We start from the raw sequence: 25397 nt of genomic DNA, 5'->3' as shown, positions 1-25397 counted from the left end.
CCTTTGTTTTCCTGCTTTTTATTTCTTCAAAGAATTCCAACAGATTTGTCAGGCAAGATTTTCCCTTCAGGAAACCATGTTGACTACGGCCTATTTTTTTCATGTGTCTCTAAGTACCCAGAGATCTCATCCTTAATAATCGACTCCAACATCTTCCCAACCACTGAGGTCCTACTAAGAAGAAAAGTTTCCTTTCTTCTGCATCTCTCCCTTCTTGAAGAGTCAGGTGACATTTGCAATTTTACAGTCTTCAGGAATCATTCCAGAATCTAGTGATTCTTAAAAGATCATTACTAATGCCTCTGCAGTCTCTTCAGCCATCTCTTCCAGTACTACGGGGTGTACAGCATCTGGTCCATGATGACTTACCTACCTTCAGACCTTTGAGTTTCCCAGAAACTTTCTGTCTATTAATGGTAACTTCACACACTTCATGCCACCTGACACCTGGAACTTTCACATATTGCTAGTTTCTTCCACAGAGAAGACTGATGCAAAATACTTATTCATTTCATCCTCTGTTTCCTTGTCCCCCATTACTACCTCTCCAGTACTGTTTTCCAGCGGTCCGATATCCACTCTCAACGCTCTTTTACACTTTATGTATCCGAAGAAACTTTTGGTATCCTCTTTAATATTATTGGCTAGCTTACTTTCATATTCCATCTATACCTTCTTAATAATTTTTTTAGTTGCTTTCTGTTGGTTTTTAAAAGCTTTCCAATCCTTTTCATTAATTTTTGCTCTATTATAGGCCCTCTCTTTGGCTTTTATGTTGGATTTGACTTCTCTTGTTAGCCACGGTTGTATCATCTTTCCTTTAGAATACTTCTTCCTCTTAGGGATGGATATATCCTGTGCCTTCTGGATTGCTTCCAGAAATTCCAACCATTGCTGCTTTGTCATCATCCCTGCCAGTGTTCTTTTCCAATCAATTCTAATTCCTCTGTAATTCTTTTCCTCCACTGTAATACTGAGACATCTGACTTTAGTGTCTCCTTCTTAAATTTCATTGTAAATTCGATCATATTATGAGCACTGGCCGATAAGTGTTCTTTTATCTTAAGCTCTCTAAGCAATTCTAGTTCATTGCATAACACCCAATCCAGAATAGCTGATCCCCTAGTGGACTCAGCCGTGAGCTGCTCTCAAAAGCCATCTCATAGGCACTCTAGAAACTGCCCTCCTGGAGTCGGACACCAACCTGCATGTACTTGTGCACATAACAATAACCTTGACGTCGAGAACGTCGGGTCTTAGACTAGAAAGAGATTGAAATCACTGACTTGTTCCAATATTTGGCTGTACGCGAAATAATGGAAAACAATTTGCTTAAATAAATTCCTTATGTCCATTTAAATATTTACCCTCCTTTTCCATGACCAATCCTCTATGCGACTTGACATCCAGAAAGTTTGAAATTTGTGTATCCATTTTCGCTCTGAGCAACTGAACCTCCCATTTTTCTGATGATGAGTTACCTTTAAGTGAGAGTTTCCAAATGATTCTCACTGAGTTACAAATTCCAGACATCCCACCTTGCAAAAACTCATTTCAGGGAGGTAGCACCATCAATTTGCCGGAGACTCCCGGAACTTACGGGATAGGTGAGATGTCTGCAATAGAGTAGCTCTTTAGCAGCTAGCCAGTTAGTTTAAATAACATTAGCTATGCTAATGAATGAATGACACCTGTTAAACTCACCTCAACATGTCTTTTACATTTTAACCCACCATGGGCAATAGAAAAGTCACCGTTGCAAACAGTGCAGCGAGCTGCACCGTCATCATTTTGACCTTTATTAGGCAGGAGTACACTTTAGGTTAGTCTGGGGTGACGTACGTTTTATATTTCCTTTTTTTTTGAAACACTCTGCCATGGCGCGCTCACGCTCTCTCTCTCTCTCTCGTGGTCGCTCGTGCGCTCTCTCTCTCACTTGCTTTCTCTCTCGCGCTCTCTCTCGCGCGCTTTCTCTCTCGCTCGCGCGCTCTCTCTCTCGTGGTTGCTCTCACGTTCTCTCTTGCTTTCTCTCACTCGCTCGCTCTCAAAAAAATTGATTTCTGTGATATTGTGTATAACTTGCGGACATCAGGGAGCCATTATTCATATGCGGGAGACTCCCGGAACTCCCGGGAGAGGTGGGATGTCTGAAATTCAGCTTCACAAAACTGGGTCTTTCCACCAATGGGAAATCCTGCTCCTACTCAGTTCTTGTGCTTCTTCATATCCTGTCAAATCTGGGAGAACACTGATCAGTGTTGTGTGTTTAATATTTCAGTAATATTTGAGTAATATTGTATATATCGTTTGATTGAGCATTCTTTGTTGCTTAAATAATTCATTATGCGTTTTATGTAAAAGTAAGTGAATTGCGTATGTCAAGATGCTACCACATGATATGTATACACCTCACTTGAAGTAAAAATGAAACTAGACATGAGTTGTCTCCCTTCTTCCTTGTTTTCCGTTCAATTAGGTTTTGCGTTTTGGAGTTACAAAATAATCAGTATCACTGAAACCCTTGTGACATGCTGGCAAGGTAAAAGATTTCCTGAATTCATTTTAAGAATTTGCACCTCACATATTTTTAAACTGATCCTATTCCAGTTACTGTCAGAAGAATTTGGAATCTACAATTCTTATGCCATTTTTTGCAATTCTCACAAGTTTGCCTGCATGTCTGTTCTTGTTTTTTTTTCATCTACTGGTTTTGTAGTTCAATCTCAAATGTGTGATTGGTCCTTTTCTGTTGCTATATTCAGCCTGAATGACCCTGGTCATACCCTTGTTTCACAAACATAATTGTTTCCTTGTCCAATGTTATAACCCTTCCCTTTTTTGTTTTTAACCCACCCCAACCCATTTAAAAGCTATGCCACAAAGTTGAATTGAATTTCTACCAATTATCTTTAAGTCATGATTTAATAATAATGGAAGCATATTTCCATATGTCTATCTCTACCCTCAGCTCATCTGGTTCTTCATAACACTCCTTGTTTTAACACTTACAAAGTCCTTGCAAGTCTGTTTTCCAATCTTTGTCATAGTCATAGAGACATAGAACACTACAGCACTGAAAAAAATAAAATCCAATGCAAAATTACCTCTCATAATTTTGTATACCTCTATCAAATCTCCCCTCATTCTCCTATGCTCCAGGGATAAAGTCCTAGCCTATTCATACTTTCCCTATAACTCAGGTCCTCAAGTCCTTGTAAATCTTCTCTGTACTCTTTCAAGTTTACTTATATCTTTCCTGCAGGTAGATGATCAGAACTGTACACAATACTCCAAATCAGACCTCTCCAATGTCTTATACAACTTCAACATAACATGCCAACTCCTGTACTCAATACTTCGATTTATGAAGGTGTCAAACGCTCTCTTTACGAACCTTTCTACCTGTGACACAACTTTTAAGGAATTATGGATCTGTAGTTGCGGATCTCTCTGTTCTACCACACTCCTCAGTACCCTACCATTTGCCACACAAATCCTACCCTGATTTGTCCTCCCAAAGTACAATAACTCACACTTGTCTGCATTAAATTCCATCTGCCATTTTTCAATCTGGTTCAGTACCTGTTGCAAGCTTCGGTAACCTTCCTTGCTGTCTACTACCCCCACACCCCAGCTTAGTGTCATCTCGTAACCTTCTGCCTTCTAACCTCAGCATCTGCCCCAGATTTCCAGCTTCGCACTCTTCCTTCTGAACCAGTGTTCAGCCTGTTGTGCCTGACAGAGCCCATTAGACCTTGTCCTGACAACAATACAAGAGTGTAGTAACTGGAAGACTAATAGGGAAGGGCAATGGCAAGAAAAGTTTCTCCTGTCTCTAACAGAAAGGTATTGTGTAAGAACACAACAAAAATTACCTTGTTAAAGATAATTTCTAACTTATTAAATGATTGACATTGAGTTAGAAAGGGAAAGCACCTGGGAAAAAGAGGGTTAATATACTAATTGTAGATGTTTATCCGAAGACTGAAAAGAAGCAAATGTAATCCCTGCTTGGTTATTAAAGACCTTCCTCTCACTGTGTTGGAAAGTCTCTGATCCCTTTCTGGCTGTGAATAGGTACAGAGAAAAGGGCAGCCAATCTGATCCAACTAAAGCCGTGACAGTACCTGGATTTTGTAAGCAGAAACTACATGAACGGAGGGAGCATGACAAGAGACCTGGGTGAGAATGGTTAGAAACCAGCTGCTGGAGTATCCAAGATGAGAATCGAGACATAATATGAGACTAAAACAAAGACAGGGAGCTAATGATGGCACCAGAGGGCGACTTCTCCCAGCTCATCAGTGAAACAGTTAAATTCTTCCTATTCTAATGACTGTTTTCCTTTCCAGGGTGGCTGAGGTTCTATCCGGATCTTTGATCTACAACTGCACTCAACTGAGCAGCGGTTCTGCACAGCAGCATGTTCCTATTCTTGAAGCTCACTGACCGCCCGCATTTTGTTACAGACAGGGAGAGTTTGCTGCCGATTCGCGAGTTGGGGAACAAAATAAAAAGCTTCAGACTGACTATAACATTGAAATAGCGTGTGTTGTCTCCCTTCTTGCTGTGGAAGGAGTGATACCTGTCTCTCCCTTGTTAGTGTGTGTGAGAGAGAGAGAGAGAGAGAGAACGAGAGAGAGAGCCTGTGGGAGTGAACAGATAGTTTTTGATGTACTGTAGACTATGGTCTCTCTCTGGGGGGTTTGTTGTTGCTTGTATGGTGGGTGGTTGGAATGTTGATGCTTTATGCTAGAATATGTGGGGGAGGGTTGATGCTGCTCATGCACGGGAGGGGGGCATTGGACTTTGGCGTTCTGACAATTTTTCTGTCATTCATTCTTTGGGGTTTTTCTTCTGTTTCATGGATGTCTGCTGAGAGCAAGAATTTCAGGTTGTATTTTGTATACATTCTCTGATACTAAATGGAACCATTGATACATTGAACCATTGAACTAGATGCTAGATGAAAATTCAAGTTCAGCTGACGATTAAGTGCTGAACCTCAGTTCGGGTGCTCTTTATATACTAAAACTCTGGAGTCAATTAGCAGGATGGGCCTGAATCTTTAAAGATGCTACACCAGCTATCCACATTCCGGGGAGTTAGAACATCTAAACCCTGGAGACTCATGGGGTTGGGTGTGTGTCACAACAGGACCCCTTACCCTATGGCCAACTCGTGATGACCCTGGCTGCTGAAGCAGACGATGATGGTAGTCATGGATGAGGGCTGGACCCAAGATGTCTCTTTCAGGAACCCAGCACTATTGCTCAGGTCCAAATCCCCCTCCCCCACTGTCCACTAGAAACTGCCAAACTCCCCAAACAATTTGTGAATCAAGAATTCTCTTTAAGGTGAAGACCTGTTCCCCATCGACAAACCTGGGTGGTGGTGGAACGGAGGGTTGTGGGACTAAAGGAATGGTGCATACAGGCTTTAATTGGGAAATGTGGAAGGTGCGATTGATCTTGTGAGTCTTGGGGAGCTGCAATGTGTAAGTCACTGGGTTTACTTTCTTCAGAACATTGAAGGGTCCAATAACTTGGGTGCCAATTTCCTAGACTCCACCTGAGTAGACAGCCAGACCTGTTGCCCAGGCTGCAAAACTGATCCTTGTCTTCTCTTGCAGTTAGCCTTTATTTCAGCCTTCTGGGTAGAGACCAACAAAATCTCTCTTGCCTTCGTCCACTTTCCCTAGCAGCTTTAGATGAGATCTTCGGCCACAGGAAGCACAACCTTGGCTTCCTGCTCAGGGAAGAGTGGTGGAGAGTACCCAAACTGGCATTTGAATGGGAACATCTCATGCGCTGAATGCTGTAGAATGTTGTGGGTGACTAATGGTCGCACCACTCATCTGGTTTTTCAGAGGCCAGGCATCTTAGGGTTTGTTCCACATTCTGGTTGACCAGCTCTATCTCGCCCCTGGACTGCGGGTGAAACCCAGAGGAAAGAATCGCTGTTGCCCCAATCAGCATACAGAATGCCCCCCAGAAATGACATGAATTGAGGACTGAAATCTGACACAATGTCCGCTGGAAATCCATGGACCCTGAAGGCCTGGAGCAGGGCAATCTCGGCTGTCTCCACTACAGGTGATAGTTCGTCCAAGGTAATGAATTTACAGGCCTTTGAAAATTGACCTACAGTTACCATGATGACAGGAAGGCAAAGACCCGTGACAAATTCCATGGAGATATGTGCTCGTGGTCTTTCCGAAAGAGGTAGAGGGTGAAGGAGCCCTTGAGTTTGGGTGCGGGTCTCGTTGTTTTGGGTGCTCACCTCACATGCCTGCACATATTGTTGGACTGCTCTCGTCATTCCTCAGACCAACAGAAGTTAGTACCAACTGATGACCCGGAGGACCGTTCTTGGGAAGCTCCCATTGCTGGTGTGGTGAGGCAGGCTACGTGGCCCAGGACTGCCCTGCACCAGCACCGTGCCACAGCCAAGCCCAGCCCAGCCATCGGGAAATGCTGAGTGAGGGAAGGACTGCTCAAGACCTCCAGCGCAATACCTCCATTATTGCTCCTCCGGGTGGACTGTTTGGGTGAGGAGCAAGGCTTCTACCTGGACTGTGTGGTGGAGGCCAACGGATGTCGTGCATTGGTGGACACGGGGTGAACCATCACTATCATCCGTCTGGGTGTCTTCCCCAACACGGACCAACCATCCCCGCCTGGGTGGACAACGTCGGCAGTCCGGCTGATTACAGTCACCGGTGACTGTGCAGCGACACAAGGGGAGAGGTGGCTGTGTATCGTAGTGCGGAGAAACACAGTGGAGAATGAGAGGTGGCAAGCTGACATCCGGGAATCCTGCGTCATTGGCCTGGACCTGCCGTCCCACCGGGGTCCCATGTGGAAATGCTGGGGGCAATGTTCTACCTTAGTGCTGAAGCCGTGGCTCTTCGGAAGGTCAGCTCCAGGGAGTGAACCAGGCGGGCACGGCAGTGACTACCACCTGGCACCCCAGAGCAGCCCACCGTACCCCTGTCATCAGCAACCGCATTGGCGCAGTGCGGCGACGTCAGCAGAACTACTGCGGTGCCCTCCAGCAAGATCGTGCAGGCAGTGCGAGAGCGGGGCAGCAAGAGCGAGGGCCTGGATCAGGACCAGCGTGGGCAGCTGAAAGACCTCCTGAGCCAGCACCTTGACATCACGCAGCCAGGGACGAAGACTGGTCCAACACCACATTAACACCGGGGATGCCCAGACCATCACCTGGCCCTCGCCAAATGCCAGTAGCGGGGCAGCCAATTGACGTGACTGTAGTGGCTGGTAACAGTGAGCCCTCCAACAGCCCATGGGCAGTCCAGCAGCTTTGGTCAGGAAGAAAGGTGGGTGGTGGTGGCAGTTTTACGTAGACTATCATGTCTTATGGCATGGGCAACCATGGTCCTTCCATGATCATGACTGTGCTTGGCAAATTCTTCTACAAAAGTGGTTTGTCATTGCCTTCTTCTGGGCAATGCTCTTTGAGTACAGAGTGTGAAGCAGCAGTGACTGAGATGTAACAGGCGGACAGCAGCCGGGAATGATCCCAAAGAAGCTGGGTGTCACCACAACTCAAACGTTCATGAGCAGCTGGACAGAAATGAATTGTCCCCACGGCTCAGCGGGGAGGGACTCCCTGAGAGGAACGGCGTTCAGTGGGCCACAGCTCCTCTTGCTGTCATAAACACGGCCGTCCAGCTCCAGCTCTCACAGGAAGCAACTCCACTCTGACACTCAGCACACTTACAAGGAGGGTTTCTATAGAAAGCAGCATCCAAGTTCAAGGACCCACCATCGAGGCCATGCTTATTTCTCACTACTACCGTCAGGCAGGAAGTGTAGGAGCCTTAAGTCCTACACCACCAGTTTCACGAACAGTTACTTCCCTACAGCCATCAGGCTCCTAAACTGGAGTGGATATCTTCACTCACCACAACCCCGAACTGATTCCATAACCTACAGACTCACTTTTAAGAAGCTCCACAACTCATTTTCTCAATATTACTTCTTTATTTGCACCATTTGCCTTCTTTTGGACATTGGTTGTCCATCAGCCTCTTTATGCGTATTTTATTTCCCTGTAAGTGCTGCAGGAAAATGAATGTCAGGTAGTAGATGGTACTTTGATAATAAATTTGTTTGATATTGACTTCGTTCCTTGTTACAGGAGTTGGTGTTGGGAATGGTGAGGGTGGAGCGCTGTGGGAGGAGTGTGGGACAGGTGACAGAGAAGGCGTGCCCAGTTTGGGGTGGGGGGTGATGTGTGTGCAGACACACCCAGCCCTGAGACACCAGGCAGGGTCATTTGATTCCAACAATTGGTTTACTGATTATTATCGAATGTCTCTCTGGTGCTTCCCGCTCCCTCCCCTCTTCCTGCCCCCTCCCACACTCAGTCCACAATAGAGACCCAGATCAGAATCAGGTTTATCATCATTCATACATGTCATGAAATGTGTCTTATTTTGTGGCAGCAGTACAGTGCAATACATAAAATTACCACAGTACTGTGCAAAGGTCTTAGGCACCCTAGTTATCTATCTATACACACACACACACACACACACACACACACACACACACACACACACACACATATATATATATGTATATATGTGTGTGTGTGTGTATACCTAAGACTTTTACACAAAACTGTACATAAGACAATGATGTAAAGCAATGACACACCTTAGTGCTTTCATTTCCTGGAATTCACCACACGCACTCAGCAAAGAGAGCTGTGGTGTTAAGTCTGATTGAATTGAGTTAGGTTGCACTACCAGATAACTCAGGCAGAGAGAACTATAGGGAACGTTTTGGAAGGGGAAGTACTGGTGATAGAGTAGGTATGGGATGGAGGTTTGTCTTCATGACCACATACACAGTGATGAAGGGTTTGGTTCATCTTCGGACAGACACCAGGAAAACTGGGGGTGATGGGCAGGCGGGGAACACAGACTGTGGGGTACACCAGGTGCAGTTTGGCTTCGTTCAGCTGGAGGCATTTTCTACTCATTCAGTTCTAGATCTGACACAAATGCTGTGCCTATCAGAAGAAGTTTCTGGGGACAGGTGTGTGCAGTCAGAATTCATGGTGAATCTGACGTGATGATTTTATGGGGCACGCCAGTAAGGAGACCAAGGATAAAGTCCTGGGAATTACCAGAGGAAACTGCATGTTCTAGAAGAGAATTCATTGCTACTGATGGTGGAGCTGTGATTTGATGTTTCTGCATTTCCAATGTTTAAGGGTGAAGGTGGACAGATACAAACTTTGTTTTCATCTGACAACAAATTTCACATATTAAATAATGATTTCATCTTCATATCTATATTTGGCTTTTCCAGCAGAGGCTCATTTGCTGGAAGTCACTTACCTTTCCCCAGATCAAAGACAAATTGCTCATTTCTGTCCCTACTCGAATCAAACTTTCTTCCATCCTGCAGGGTCCCGGTGTAGTGGACGAACACTTTATCTCCAATCATAGGAGACTCGGCATCGATTCCTGCCTTCTTGACAATCTGGGAAGGCAATGGAAAACATGAGAGGTTGGCAAACACCGCAACAAGTCATTACTAAATGCCCCATAACAACGATTGTCTCATATCTTTTCTATAGAGGGAGGCTAATTGGCCCACTGACAACCAGAGCATCCCATCATTTCCATTCCTCTACTTACTTCCTTCTAATATAACCTCTCCCAGATGCTCACCAACTCTCCCCCCCTCTTCCCCACCGGTTCCTTTACCGCTCACCTACACTACACTAATTGGCTGTTGATCTACAGCAGCCAATTAACATCATTTGCATCCATTTAAACTTATTTTCTTTCTGATCATGCCCTCCTCTGTTTCACTTCCCAACTTTGTTGGCTCTCTTTGCCTTTGATGACAGTGCAGCAGAGTTCTGGGAAGAGAGCCTGGAATGCACTAAAGTAGTGTAGAAATGTCCATTCCCAGTTGCAATTCCAGAACCACTTGAGAAATTTGACTTCACCAAGGACAAATTACCCCCTCTGATTGTCATTCGCTCGACAGGTTAAACATTTCTTTTCTCCACAGTGTGTATACCAGCTCACCAATAGTTCTCTGAAAATGTTCAAGTAACACTTTCTGCTTTCTTACCACGGGTAGATTTCCCTCCAGGGAACAAACTGGCCTAACTCTGAAATATTTCTGGGATCTTTTATTCTCCGGGTCTGAATGGAGGAATGACACAATGCCTCAGCAAGTGGAGCTGTTGTGCCCAGCATCAGCAATCTGTGTGCTTACAGTTTACTGGATGGCAGGTTGCTGGAGTGTCTTGACACTCGGAACATCCCTTTGAACACAACGCTTCTCAGGCCTCTGTAGGTTGAAGTTTCCCAGGTGATGTCTCCCACGACACTAGCCACACTTGGATGGTGCTTGCGATGTCCCTAGCGATGGTAGCCACACTTGGATGGTGCTTGGAATGTTTCCAGCGATGGTAGCTATACTTGGATGGTGCTTGCGATGTCCCTAGCGATGGTAGCCACACAAGGATGGATCTTGCCATTTCAACCATGCTTCCAAAATGTGTTAAAGTTTTTTCCAGCTCTGGTTGTAGGGTAAATATACATCCCTTTCAAAATGGTAAGGATCTCCTCCATATTAGCTAGTGTCAGATGATGATAGTACTCAAAAAATTGTGATAAAACAGAGCACACACACTGATGGGATTGTCAGGTGATAAGCCCATAAAACCATAAGACATAGGCCATTGGGCCATTTGGCCCATCGAATCTGCTGTGTCATTCCATCATGGCTGATCCAATTTTCCTCTCAGCCCCAATCTCCTGCCCTCCCCTTATCCCCTCAACAAGAATCTATCAACCTCTGCCTTAAATATACATAAAGACGGCCTCCACAGCTGTCTGTGGCAAAGAACTCCACAGATTTATCAGCCTCTCGGCTAAATAAATTCCTCCTTATCACCGTTCTAAAAGGACAACCCTCTATTCTGAGACTGTGTGTTCTGGTCTTAGACTCTCCCACCATAGGAAACATCTTCTCCACATCCACTCTATCAAGTCCTTTCACTATTCAATAGGTTTCAATGAGATCACCTCTCATCCTTCTGAATTCTAGTGCAGGGGTCCCCAACCTTCTTTGCACTGCGGACCAGTTTCATATTGACAATATTCTTGCGGACCGGCTGACTGGGGGGGGGGCAGGTGGTGGTAGGGTTGCCAACGGACAAGAGTAGCAGTCAAATACGCTGGGTTTACCCCGAGAAAGACTACAATGACCATGAAGCCTTGTGTGGGCACCCGTGCGCATGCGTGTACGATTTTTTTTTCTACAAATCGTTTTTGATGATTCTGTGCGGTGGGGGGGGGGTGTTAATCACGACCGGAATATAGGTGATAAATGTCTAATACACTCAACTTCCTTTCTGAAAGGGTTTATCTAACAAATTTAATATTAACCGCACAGCACATATTTTCCTCGCATGAATATAGTGATAAGTCAATTATCAGGGGAGGACAGGGGAGCTTGAAGTAAGTGTTGAACAATCTTCCAGTAGAAGTGGTAGAGGCAGGGTCGATATCATTTAAAGAAAAATTGGACAGGTATATGGGCAGGAAAGGAATGGAGGGTTATGGGCTCAGTGCAGGTCGGTGGGACTAGGTGAGAGTAGCGTTAGGCACGGACTAGAAGGGCAGAGATGCCCTGTTTCCGTGCTGTAATTGTTATATGGTTATATAAGTCAATAGCATCATAACATTTTAAGTAACGTTTGGATATTAAACACGCAGCACATATTTTCTCCGTATGAACATATAAAATCATTGCAACACACCAATATCGCTGAATCAGTGGGAGCCCTGGGCTTGTTTCCCTGCAACAAGACAGTCCTATCGAGGGGTGACGGGAGACAGCAATACTCGAAGGGGGTTCCTTATGTCCAGTCTATTCCGCAATTTAGTTTTCGTTGCATTCATTGCAGAGATATGTTGGAAATGGAAGCAACGTTTTCAGTGCTTTCGTGGCTATCTCAGGATTTTTAGCCTTGACTTTGATCCAGAATGCCGGCAGAGATGTTATGTCAAACATACTTTTCAGCCCGCTGTCATTTGCAAGCTCGAGGAGTTGATCTCCTTCCCGCGCTGACATGGATGACGTGTGGGTAATGACCTCGCGTGTGTTCAAGCTCAACAGTGGGTGACAGGGAATGAGGAAAGGTGCAGCTGACTCATATCACCAAATCATATCGCTTCCTCGCGGCCTGGTAGCGCATGCTTTGCGGCCCGGTACCAGTCCGCAGCCCGGTGGTTGGGGACCGCTGTTCTAGTGAATAGAGGCCCAGAGCCATCAAACACTCTTCATATGACAATCCTTCAGTCCTAGAATCATTTTCGTGAACCTCCTTTGTACCCTCTCCAGTTTCAGCACACCCCTTAAGATAAGGGGCCCAAAACTGCTCACAATACTCCAAGTGAGGCCTCACCAGTGCTTTATAAAGCCTTAAAATTACATTCTTGCTTTTATATTCTAGTCCTCTTGAAATGAATGCTAACATTGCATTTGCCTTCCTCATCACAGACTCAACCTACAAATTAATCTTGAGGGAATCCTGCACAAGGACTCCCAAGTCCCTTTGCACCTCAGTTTATTGTATGTTCTCTCCATTTAGAAAACAGTCAACCCTTTCATTTCTTCTATCAAAGTCCATGCCATACACTTCCTGACACTGTATACCATCTACGATATATCTGCTGATTCTCCTATCTGTCCAAATCCTTCTGTAGCCTCTCTACTTCCTTAAACCTACCTTCCCCTCCAGCTATCTTCATATCATCTGCAAACTTTGCAACAAAGACATCAATTCCATCATCTAAATCATTTACATATAATGTAAAAAGAATCGGTCCCAACACAGACCCCTGTAGAACACCACTACTCACCTACTGCTAACCAGAAAAGGCTCCCTTTGTTCCCACTCTTTGCCTCATACCAATCAGCCACTGCTTTATCCATGTTAGAATCTTCCCTGTAATGCCACGGGCTTGTAGCTTGTTAAGCAGCCTCATGTGTGGCACCTTGTCAATGGCCTTTTGAAAATCCAAGTAAACAACATCCACCGGTTCTCCTTTGTCTATCCTCATTGTTATTTCTTCAAATAATTCCAACAGTTTGTCAGGCAAGACTTTCCCTTGAGGAAACCAAGTTGACTATGGCCTATTTTATTATGTGCCTCCAAGTACCCTGAGATCTCATCCTTAATAATCGACTCCCATATCTTCCCAACCTCTGAGGTCAGATTAACTGGACTATAATTTCCTTTTTTCTGCCTCTCTCCCTTCTTGAGGAGTGGATTGACATTTGCAATTTTCCAGTCTTCCGGAACCACTCCAGGATCCAGTGATTCTTGAAAGATCATTACTAATGCCTCCGTGATCTCTTCAGCCACCTCTTTCAGAACCCTGGGGTGTAGTCCATCTGGTCCAGGTGACTTATCTACCTTCAGACCTTTCCAAGACCCTTTCCTCTAGTTATGTAAACTTCACACACTTTATGACCCCTGACACCTGGAATTTCCACCATTCTGCTAGAGTCTTCCACTGATACAAAATATTTAGTTAGTTCATCCGCCACTTAGGTTTCACCCAGTTACTACCTCTCCAGCATTGTTTTCCAGCGGTCTGATATCCACTCTCGGCTCTCTTTTACACTTTATGTATCTGAAGAAACTTCTGGTATCCACTTTAATATTATTGGCTAGCTTACTTTCACCTTCCATTTTTACCTTCTTAATGACTCTTTTAGTTGCCTTCTATTGGTTTTTAAAAGCTTCCCAATCCTCTAACTTCCCACTAATTTTTACTGCATTATATGCCCTTTCTTTGGCTTTCATGTTGGCTTTGACTTCTCTTGTTATCCATGGTTCTTTCATCTTGCCTTTAGAATACTTCTTCCTCTTTGGGATGTACATATCCTGTACCTTCCGAATTGCTTCCAGAAATTCCAGCCATTGCTGCTCTCTGTCATCCCTGCCAGTGTTCTTTTCCAATCCATTCCGACCAGCTCCTCTCTCATGCCTCTGTAATTCCCCTTACTCCACTGTAATACTGATACATCTGACTTTAGCTTCTTCCTCTCACATTTCAATGTGAATTTGATCATATTATGATCATTGGCCTCTCAGGCTTCTTTTACCTTAAGCTCTCCAATCAATTCGGGTTCATTGCTCAACGCCCAATCCAGAATGGCAGATCCGCTTGTGGGCTCAACCATGAGCTGTTCTATAAAGTCATCCTGTAAGCGCTCTAGAAATGTAAGGGTTGGAAACATAGGCATAATTCACAACCACCGACATTGAGCTGGAGTTCAGTTTGAGGCTGGCCTGATGTGATGACGTAATGATGTGAAGTTTTTTACCTCACTTTATGTCCTATGCTTGGTTGACAATAAAGGAGTTGATATGTTTGCCCTTAAAACTTAAAACACCTCTGTTGTTTTATCTACGAAAACCTGCAGGATAGTGATATCATGGCCAACATAAATTTTGTGGATGAGATTATAAAAGCAAAAGATGGAGGTTAATCTGCACTGTGAATGCAGCATCTTTTTCCAGCACTGTCCAAACTGCACACATGGAATTCAATATCAAACTGCCTCCTTCGCTGCTAGAGCTGTGTGACACACTGCACTTCAATCATCAGGGCTGCTGTCGCACTCCTGACTGATGGACATCATTGTGTGCTTGACTATTCAATGGGCAGCTCTCCCAACTGGCCCCCATCCCCAGATAATATCGAGAACACACTATGCATCCATGACCAGTATTATCTTTAAGGTCGCATTACTGATAGTTTTTGAATCACATATTTATTTGATTCCCAGAGGCCATGGTGCATTTGAACCAATACTTCTGGGTCATCAATCTGAGCCTCTGGTCCAGTAACCTAACCATAAAACCATCTTACCCGTGCTTTACCCCAAATTTCATATTAGTTCCATCTTCATGTAAATGGGGATTTACATAAACACGGGGGCCCCCCAGGGCTGTGTACTCAGTCCACTGCTGTTCACTCTGCTGACCCACGACTGTGCTGCAACACACAGCTCGAACCACATCATCAAGTTTGCCGATGACACAACCGTGGTGGGTCTTATCAGCAAGAATGATGAGTCAGCATACAGAGAGGAGGTGCAGCTGCTAACGGACTGGTGCAAAGCCAACAACCTGTCTCTGAATGTGAACAAAACAAAAGAGATGGTTGTTGACTTCAGGAGAACACGGAGCAACCACTCTCTGCTGAACATTGACGGCTCCTCCATTGAGATCATTAAGAGCACCAAATTTCTTGGTGTTCACCTGGCGGAGAATCTCACCTGGTCCCTCAACACCAGCTCTGTAGCAAAGAAAGCCCAGCAGCGTCTCTATTTTCTGCAAAGGCTGAGAAAAGTCCATCTCCCACCCCCCATCCTCACCACATTCTACAGAGGTTGTATTGAGAGCATCCTGAGCAGCTGCATCACTGCCTGGTTCAGAAATTGCACCATCTTGGATTGCAAGACCCTGCAATGGATAGTGAGGTCAGCTGAGAAGATCATCGGGGTCTCTCTTCCCGCCATTACAGACAATTACACCACACGCTGCATCTGTAAAGCAAACAGCATTATGAAGGACCTCACACACCCCTCATACAAACTCTTCTCCCTCCTGCCATCTGGCAAAAGGCACCGAAGCATTTGGGCTCTCACGACCAGACTATGTAACAGTTTCTTCCCCCAAGCCATCAGACTCCTCAATACCCAGAGCCTGGATTGACACCAACCTACTGCCCTCTACTGTGCCTATTGTCTTGTTTATTATTTATTGCAATGCCTGCACTGTTTTGTGCACTTTATGCAGTCCTGGGTAGGTCTGTAGTCTAGTGTAGTTTTGTGTTGTTTTACGTAGTTCAGTGTAGTTTTTGTATTGTTTCATGTAGCACCATGGTCCTGACAAACATTGTCTCATTTTTACTGTGTACTGTACCAGCAGTTATGGTCGAAAAGACAATAAAAAGTGACTTGACTTGACTTGACTTGAAATGGTTCTCTTTTCTTCTTAGTCCAAAACACCAACAATTGCAAAGCTCAAAGCAAACTGTTTTTGCCTTTAGGGCAAGAACTCAATTTTTGTTTTATTTAGAGACACAGCACAGTAACAGCCTCTTCCAGCCCAACAAGCCTGGGTCACCCAATTACAGCCGTGTGACCAATCAACCTACTAATCGGTACATCTTCAGAGAGTGGAAGGAACGTGGCATGCCCAGAAAAAGCCCACACGGTCACAGGGAGGACACACAAACTCCCTACAGACAGCGGCAGGAGTGAGCCCGGGCTGCAGGTCCCGCTGTGATGGCATCACGCTAACCGCAATGTTACCGCCGCCCGTTCATCTGTGTTAGCTGCCCGTCAGACTTGGTACTCTGCGCGATGGAAACAGTGTACTGAGGGGATGCGTGAGGGTGGAGCTGACCCTCGGCAATGGCCAGTGGCAGCTACTGGCTCATGAAGCTGCCACACCTCTTCTCGAAGAGGGAAAACTTCCGTGGCTCAGTTGTGAAAAGCCACGCCAGGGGCTTTGGAAGGGTCTTCAAGAGGTGTTCTCCAGCAGGCATCACCATTTTGTCTTGGGAGATGGTGGTGACCATTAGGGGTGCAGGAACTAGGGCCCCATAGTAAGTAACTTAGAAATTCTACTTAGAAATTACAAGGAAGTCCTGCAAATAGAATAAACAGCAAAAATACTAAGAAGCTGGGCTCTGCGTCAAGTAATCAGGAACTTTGACAAGATTACTCAGCAACTGTAGTCTGATCTCCTGCACATTATTGAAGGAGACAGGACAAGTTACGTGCCCTGTGTTCTATCTGCTGTCGTGACCTCATAAGGGAGCAAACACAGCCTGTCAAGTCCGCTCTTCAAATGGATGTCAGGTCAACTACCTGCATAATAAAAATCACCAGAAGAGGAGCTGAGGGGAAGCTATTTACTACCGTACTATTTTTGAATCTGCTGCATTCTTCACATTTGCCACCGCCATGTCAAACGCAGGCCAACAAAGTTGTCAATAATCCACACCACAGGTCAATATTTGAACAATTTAAATGTTCCTGACGGCAAGATAGGGCACATTTTGATAAGAACTATTATGTGGAGAGCAGGATAAAGGTTCACTTTGGGTCTCCTTTGCTCAGCAAAATGACTGAGCATTTCCCTAGAAGAGCTGGCTGCTAGGTGGGAGTTGAGGGGAGTGCACACGTCACGATCGCTCTCCTTCACCCAGGCTGCCAGCGTGATGTCCTTGGAATACAATGTTCATTGTCATGAACATGGCCAGCGCGGAAGTGTAGTGGAAAGTCCAGAAGAGCTTATTCTGTGCTGTTTCTCAATAAATGAATAAATAATGATAACTAATACAAAGGAAGAAGGGAAACATTCAAGCCCTTGAGTCTCTTAAACCATCCAATGAGAACCTAACAGACGTTGACCTCATTTTCCTGCCTTTGGTCCAAATGCCTTGATAAGTTAAAAAGTTCTCTTGGTTGTAATCATGAAGATATTCATTTGTTCCTCAGGATCCAAACTCCAGAGCTGTGGGTTTTTTACCATGCTTTGTCTGAAGGATGGCTTTCTGGTTTCAAAGTTCAAAGTAAATTTATTGTCAAAGTACACATATATCACCATATACAACCCTGAGATTCATTTCCTTGTGCATACTCAATAAATCTATAGAATAATAAGTATAACAGAATCAATGAAGGACCATCCAACTCGGGGTTCAAACAGAGCACAGAAGACAACAAACTGTGCAAATACTAGGAGGAGAAATAATAATAATAATGAATAAATAAATAAATAAATAAATAAGCAATAACTATCGAGAACATGAGATGGAGAGTCCCTGAAAGTGAGTCTGTTGGTTGTGGGAACATTTCAATGCTGGGGCAAGTTGAGGAGTAGTAACTGTTCCTGAACCTGGTGGTGTGGATGCTGAAGCTCCTGTACCTTCCTTCTGATGGCAGGAGTGAAATGAGGGCATGACCTGGGTGGTGGCGGTCCCTGATGAAGGATGCTGCTTTCCTGAGACACCAGTGTGTGTAGATGTGCTCGACAGTTGGGAGGACTTTACTCACATGACAGACTAGGCAGTATCCAATACTTCTTGTAGGATATTCACTGTGAATGTTACGCCTGTACCCTTTTGAAGTAGGTTGGATCCTGTTATTACGACAGTTCTCTATTGTTAGTTCCACTACCAGAGGAAATAATTGCTCCATTGTTCTGAACAAAATCTTCTCAAATATCAATTGACTTAATTAGTCATCTTATAAACAAAGGCGAGCAAGTTGGATTTATGTAAGCTCTCCTAATAATATAACCCACTGAACTCTGCTGTTCAGTTGCTGGTGGATCTCTGTTCCATCTCCAACCGAGGCCCAAACTACAAAACCCACTACTCACTTTAGTGGTTCTGCTGGGGTCTAACCAAGTAAGTGGGGATGAGGGAGGGATAAAGCTTCTTCAAGCCTCCAGGAAACCTATCTACCAACTCTACAAAGCGGTAACATGGTAGCACAGCTGTCAGACCCACTGCCTCACAACTCCAGTGACCAGCTGAACCCTGACCTCAGCAGGAGTTTGTATTCATCTCCCTTTGACTGTGCTGGCTTTCTCCAAAAGGCTGCATTCCTCCCCATGCACTCAGGGCTGTGTGCTCTGCCCTATCTGCAATTTTGCACGATAGGTTGCCGAGATCTGAGATGAGGTTGCAGGAATACAGTGAGGGATGGGAGGAATGCGAGTGTTCTGAGAGTTAGCATGGACCTGATTGACTGCGTCATTCCTGATGAAGGGTCTTGACCTAATTAACTAGGCCTTTACCTCCACAAACACTGCCTGACCCACTGAGTTCGTCCAGCAGTGTTTCTTTATGGTCTCAGATTCCAGAGTCATGTTCATCGTGTGATTTGTTTTGATGATGCCTGACATTAAAGTTTTTGCCTTAAAAGAGTTCTGCGCGGGCCAAAGTACAAGATGTTCTGTAAAAGCAAGGTTTCATTCTGCACATTGATTCCAAGTGGGCAGCAAGGTGCAGAGAATTTTTCATCTTCTGCTCCTTCCCACAGTCATGACCAGCAACGTGCTCTTCATACAACATCACCAACAATGGCAAAAGCTGGCTCCTCATTTACCTCAAAATGAGACCACGTGGCCCCTCGGAATCAACAACACAATCAAAGATACCTCCATCTCTGTAAATCTTCCTGTCCGGGAAATTTAATCAAGATACATCACACTGCTGAGTCAGAGGAGGTTGGGGAGATTTGGCATGTCATCAAAGGTACTTGAAAATTTCTACAGATGTATAGTGGAGAGCATTCTGTCTGGCTGCATCACTGTCTGGTATGTGGGGTGGGGCACTGCACAGGATCGAAATAAGCTGCAGAAGGTTGTCAACTCAGCCAGCTCCATCATAGGCACTAACTGACATCTTCAAGGAGCAATACCTCAAAAAAGGCAGCATCCATCATTAAGAACCCCGTCACCCAAGACATTCCCTCTTCTCATTGCTACCATCAGGAATGAGGTACAGGAGCCTAAAGGCACACTCTCAATGATTCAGGAACAGCTTCTTCCCCTCTGCTGTCAGATTTCCAAATGGACATTGAACCCAGAACACTACTTCACTGCTTACTTTTGCACGACATTTAATTTAACTTTCATATATACACACCTAATTTACAGTAATTTATAGTTTTTATTAGTGTATATTGTTTGGTACTGCTGCCGCAGAACAGCAAATTTCATGACATAATTCAGTGATATTAAACCTGATTCTGATAAATGAGAAGCAAGTGTTCTGGCACAATATTCCCAGGCCATCGTTTTTCTTTGTACATCTTACAACAAGGTGCTAAAGTAACACGAGAGATAAAACTGGTAAATTGGTTTATTGTTGTTGCACGTACTGAGGTTCAGTGTTGCATGCCAGCCGTACAGATGATTTCATCACATCAGTAGTAGAGGGGAACAAGGTAATGGAATGCAGAATGAAGTGTTGCAGTTACAGTCGAAGTCCAGAGTAGGCAGACAATGAGAGCCAGGGAGACCGGGAAATCAGGAGTCCACTCTACTAGATGACCATTCAGGAGTCTTGTAACAGCAGGACACAAGCTGCACTTCAGCACGGTAGTAAGTGCTTTCAGTTTGTTTTTAGGATGTCAAGTATCTGATTGTTCCTGGCATTTACAGTACAATACTGTGCAAAAGTCTGTCACATACAATATATATATATATAGGGTGTGATTTATTGATCATTACAGAATGTCTGTCTGGTGTTTCCCATTCCTTCCCCTTTTCCCAATCATGATTCCCCTCTCCCTGTCCCTTTCCCACTCTCAGTCCACAATGGAGACCCATATCAGAATCAGGTTTATCATCACTCACATGTCATGAAATTAGTTTTTTTTTGCAACAGCAGCAGTACAGTGTGATCCATTAAATTACTACAGTACTATGCAAAAGTCTTGGGCACCCTAGCTATATATATGTGCCCAAGAGTTTTTCATGGTACTATACCAAAATGTCAAAAATATCTACTTACTTACTCATGTAAAAAGAATGTCATTGCTACTTGATATTAGCTGAATATATTGGTCTTGAAACTGTAAAGTCAATGGATGCAAAAGCTAAAATGATCATCCACAATGGGCCTGTTCTAGACTCCTCAGGAAATCTGGGGGATTAGTAGACTCAAGCAGCTACATGACAAAACCTCAGCACATTTCTGCAGAGAAACCATTTTGAGTTTCCAGTGATGGACAGAATGCAACCGTGTGCTTTCACCACAGCCGAGCAGTTCTCACTCAGAACAACTGCTTCGACCACCTATCTGTGGAAAGTTCAGTGACAGGGGAGCACAGCAAATCATACAAGAAAATGGAAATGCGAAAATCTGAAATAAAGACAGAAAACGCTGGATATACATAACAGATCAGGTAGCATCTGTGGAAAGATAAACAGTTGCTGGGCAGATAGAACTACAGTCTACAAATCAGTGAATTCAAATGAATCAAGGACACCAGAAGTAGACAAACCAATTGTCTTTGTTCTTGCCGTGAAGTTAAAGGAATGGAGACTTCCATTTTGTGAAGCTGCTCTGTATCCTCCATTTTGTGAACTGGTTTTGCTTGGGCTGAATCGGCGTCTTAAAGTGGACACAATGATGCCCCAGGTAATCTGCTAGACTAGAGATCATTTCCAAGTAAGAAGTTATTTGTAAGGTATTATTTGGTATGATATTACATGCAGGTTTGTGAATAGTGTGGTCTGGGTCTGCCCTGAGTGATTCAAGCTGGTTACAGGTTTGGTAACTGACTTAGAACAAAGAGCCATAAATTACCAGTTGTCACTTGTGGAAGAGGGCAATAATTGGATGCTGGCTTGGACCAGAGCCAATAAGCAGGTGATACAGGTCAATCAGATGACCCCCCCACCCAAGCCAACAAGATTGAAATGCAACATTTGAACTTGTAAAGGAAGTGTATAAATGAGAGGTTCTGAATGTGAAGCAGCTACAACTCTCTGGACACTACCCATCATGGAAATGGAGGATCCCACGTCGAAGCATAGACTCCTTCCCCGGATATTACCTTTCGTATTCTTTGGTCATGGTCAGGAAAACATGTAGATGTGCACACAGGTAATTGGTTGGGTAAATTCACATGCTTTTCATTTGAGACAATAAGGGTACTTGTCAGCAAATACAGATTCTCTCTGTGCCTAAATGATCATTATTTTTAAGGGATAATCCTTGTAACAAGTTCACATTTCAGATGGAAGACTGTTTGTCAGAAAGGGCCAGCAGAACTGACAAAGAGTCTTCAACCTGACGTAGAACATGAAACAGTACAGCACAGGTACAGGCCTTTTGGCCTGTGATGGTGTGCCAGATTAATTATATTAATGACGACTAATTAAATTAATCTCTTCTGCCACACCTCCTATTGTCTGCATATTCACATTCTCATCTAGGAACTTCTTAAACAGTTCTTTTATATTTGTCTCTGCCACCGCCCCTGGCAGTGTGTTCCAGAGAGCCACTACCCTCTGTGTAAAAATCTTCTCCTTTGAATTTATCTGCTCTCATCTTTAAAGCACGCCCTCGACTACTAGACTTTTCAGCCCCGGGACAAAGGCTGTCTACTCTATCTATGCCTCTCATGACCTTATAAACCTCTACCAGGTCTGCCCTTATCCTTCAGAGCAAACAACCATAGCTTGGCCAACCTCTCGTTATAGCTCGTGGCCTCTAATCATCCTGACATGTTAATGCTGCCACTCTTTTTCCGCATTTTCTGCTTTTACTTCAGGTAAGCGCTACCCCATCACCTGCCGTTCGAGCAGCCCACTCTCTAAGGTTTCTTTTCTTTTCCCTCGTCAAAACTCAAGCCTCTTCTGCCAGTGCCCTCATGTCAGTATGATGGAGTGTATCAGACAAACCCTGCATGCCGGCTCGAGTTTGTTTGTCTGGCTGAGAGTGAGCCAATTTCACATTGTGTGCTCTGCACACTTGGAACATTTCCTGTTGGTTTCCCCACTTCTGTCACGTAGTGCATACACTCGAATTTCTAGGTCACATTGTTAGAAGGGCATAAACATTTACCAAATAATGGGGAGTGATTCCATCCTGATATCTCCTTCTCTTAGTGTTGAGAGACCAGCTTATCAAATACGGTGTAGTATTACAATCATTCTTTGCCTTATCTTGTTCCAAAATGCAAAGAACAGTATCTGCCCTCCTAATTATGGAATTCCCTTTCTAAACAGAAGCTATTGTGCCCCCAGATGGATGAAATCGAACTGCAATTCACAGAGTGGCTCTTCAGCTACTCTGTGGAGGAACCCAGTGATGATTTTCCCTGCGGCAGGCAGCAGGGAGATTCCCCTATTGTCAGATTAGTCTCCTTACAGCAAACAACCTGTTTGGGGAACCCAGCTGGCTGAGCAGCATCTGTGCAGGGAAGCCATTGTGGATAGTTCAGGTCAGAGAGTGAAGAGATGAGACTGTCAGCATAAAGGAGCGAGGAGAAGTGGTGAGACAGGAGTCCAAGGTGATTGGTGAACCAAGGAGGAGTGAAAGGTGATGGGCAGGTTGCTCCGGGCGGGGGAGGGGGCACTGGGGGGAGTGTAGTTGGGAGACAGTGGCAAGTGCATAATAGATGGAGTCACCACTCCCCCCCCTCATTATATTGGCCATCTCTCCTCTCCACATCACCCCCACTTTAGAACCCTAATTTCCTTCACTGGGCTACAGCAAGCTGGTGACATTTGCATGTGGACGTGATCAGAGGTTGTGCTCCATGTTGCCATCAACTCGTTCAGTCAACTATATGAAACAAAAGGCCTTGCACTCAACATTTGCAGGACTAAGGTCCACGACCAACCCGCACTACACTGCCCCCATCATGCCAGACATCCTCAATGTGATTCTGGAAAATGTGGACCACCTCCTATATCTTAGAAGTCTCCTGCCAGCAACATTGATGATGAAATTCACCATATCCATCAAAATTCACAATCTATCTATTTATCCTTGGCCTGATCATGGACTACTCACTGAATACACATTGAAACGCTGGAAGCATGTAACAGGTACCAACTGCACAAGACCCTCTAAATTTGCAATAGGTCAGGATAAAAGCATTTACATCAGCCTGTTCTCCAAGGCTACTGTTAAAGCTATGGTTACACTCAGATGGCTCCAACAGGCCGACCATGTCATTGCACGCAATGCCAGCCTCCTAAAGCAAACACTTTGTTCCAAGGTCTGTGACAACAACGGAAAACTGAGGGAACAATTTAAGGATGTTCTCAAAGTCTCCTGTAACTCCTCCTGAGCAAGGAGAGCTCAGAATTTGGGTTGGTGTTCTCTCACCACAACAAAACCCAACTCTTATCAGCTTCTTCTTCTTGCTCTGTTTCAAAGTTCAAAATTTCCAAGTAAATTTGTTATCAAAGCACATATACCCAACCCTGAGATTCATTTTCTTGTGGGCAGACTCAGTAAAACCATCACAGGATAGTAAGCATAGTAGAATCAATAAATCAATGAAAGACCACACCAACTTGGCATTCGACCGGTCTGCAAATGACAACAAACTGTGCAAATACAAAAAGAAAAAAACAAATATTAAATAAATAAGCAACAAATATTGAGAACATGAGATGAAGAGTCCTTGAAAGTGAGTCCATTGGCTGTGGGAACATTTCAATGATGGGGCAAGTGAGGTTGGGTGAAGTTATCCCCTCTGGTTCAGTAGCCTGATGGCTGAACTGTTCCTGAACCTGATGGTGTGAGTCCTGGTGCTTCTGTACTTTCTTCTTGATGGCAACAGTGAGAAGAGAGCATGACTGGGGTGGCAGGATCCCTGATAATGGATGCTGCTTTCCTACAACAACGTTTTGTGTGGATGTGTTCAATGGTGGGGAGAACTTTACCCATGGTGGACTGGGCCATATCCACTACTTTTTTTAGGGTTTTCTGTTCAAGGGTATTGGTGTTTCCGTACCAGGTAGTGAAGCAGCCAGTCAATATACTCTCCACTGATTCAAACTGATACACTTATTTTATGAATCTTCTCTTTTTCTAACTACATAGCTATTTCATTTATTGTGGAGCAGTCTTTCTTTCTCATTTCTATGAACTGGATGACTTCATCTAAAGCTAATCCTGCCCTCACATTATCAGAGACAATTGCTTACACAGCCATCCTCTGTGATTTAAAATTAATTTGAAGTTTCTTCTTCCCCATTTTGACCTAGGGTTTTCTAACTGAAACAAGAGGATCTAATCTATCCTGGGCCAAGCACACACATGCACCCATATCTCTACATTCTGAGAGGTTTAAGGAGAATTGGCATGTCATTGAGGACTCAGACAAACCTCTACAGATGCAGAGTGGGAAGCATTCTGACTGGCTGCATCAGGACTGGGATGAAAACTCCAATGCACAGGACTACATGCACTGGCAGACTCATCTAGTTCCACCATGGGCTCAGCTCTCCTCACCATCACAGACAGCTACAAGAGCTGGTGTCTCGGGGAGGTGACATCCAATATTATTAACCTTTACAATCTGGGCCATTGCTGCCATTTAGCAGGAGGTACAGGAGCCTGAAGGCCCTCACCTCAGTGTTCTTCCCCACTGCCATCAAGTCCTTGAACCGATCTGAAAAACACCAATTCTACTTCAGAACCAACAAGAACTCTGCAGATGCTGAAAATTCAAGCAACACACATCAAAGTTGCTGGTGAACACAGCAGACCAGGTAGCATCTCTAGGAAGAGGTGCAGTCGACGTTTCAGGCTGAGACCCTTC

At 44.5% G+C, this 25397-nt stretch overlaps 1 protein-coding gene across 3 annotated transcripts in view; it reads right to left on the bottom strand.

Moving 5' to 3' along the window:
* LOC134344220 (peptidyl-prolyl cis-trans isomerase FKBP5-like) overlaps positions 1-25397 on the bottom strand; it is a 130676-nt gene that overhangs the window by 52337 nt on the left and 52942 nt on the right. For 2 of the 3 annotated variants that reach the window (XM_063043655.1, XM_063043654.1), the window contains exons 2-3: positions 14178-14287; positions 9374-9518 (exon numbers count right to left, since the gene is read on the bottom strand). In XM_063043655.1, coding sequence (XP_062899725.1) covers positions 9374-9518; positions 14178-14255 — 223 coding nt within the window. In that variant the 5' untranslated portion in view covers positions 14256-14287. The remainder of the gene's footprint in view (positions 1-9373; positions 9519-14177; positions 14288-25397) is intronic. The other variant, XM_063043653.1, reaches the window with a different exon arrangement.

Source organism: Mobula hypostoma, chromosome 3, assembly GCF_963921235.1.
Source record: "Mobula hypostoma chromosome 3, sMobHyp1.1, whole genome shotgun sequence".
NCBI classification, from domain to species: domain Eukaryota; kingdom Metazoa; phylum Chordata; class Chondrichthyes; order Myliobatiformes; family Myliobatidae; genus Mobula; species Mobula hypostoma.
This window is presented reverse-complemented; position numbering and strand designations above follow the sequence as displayed.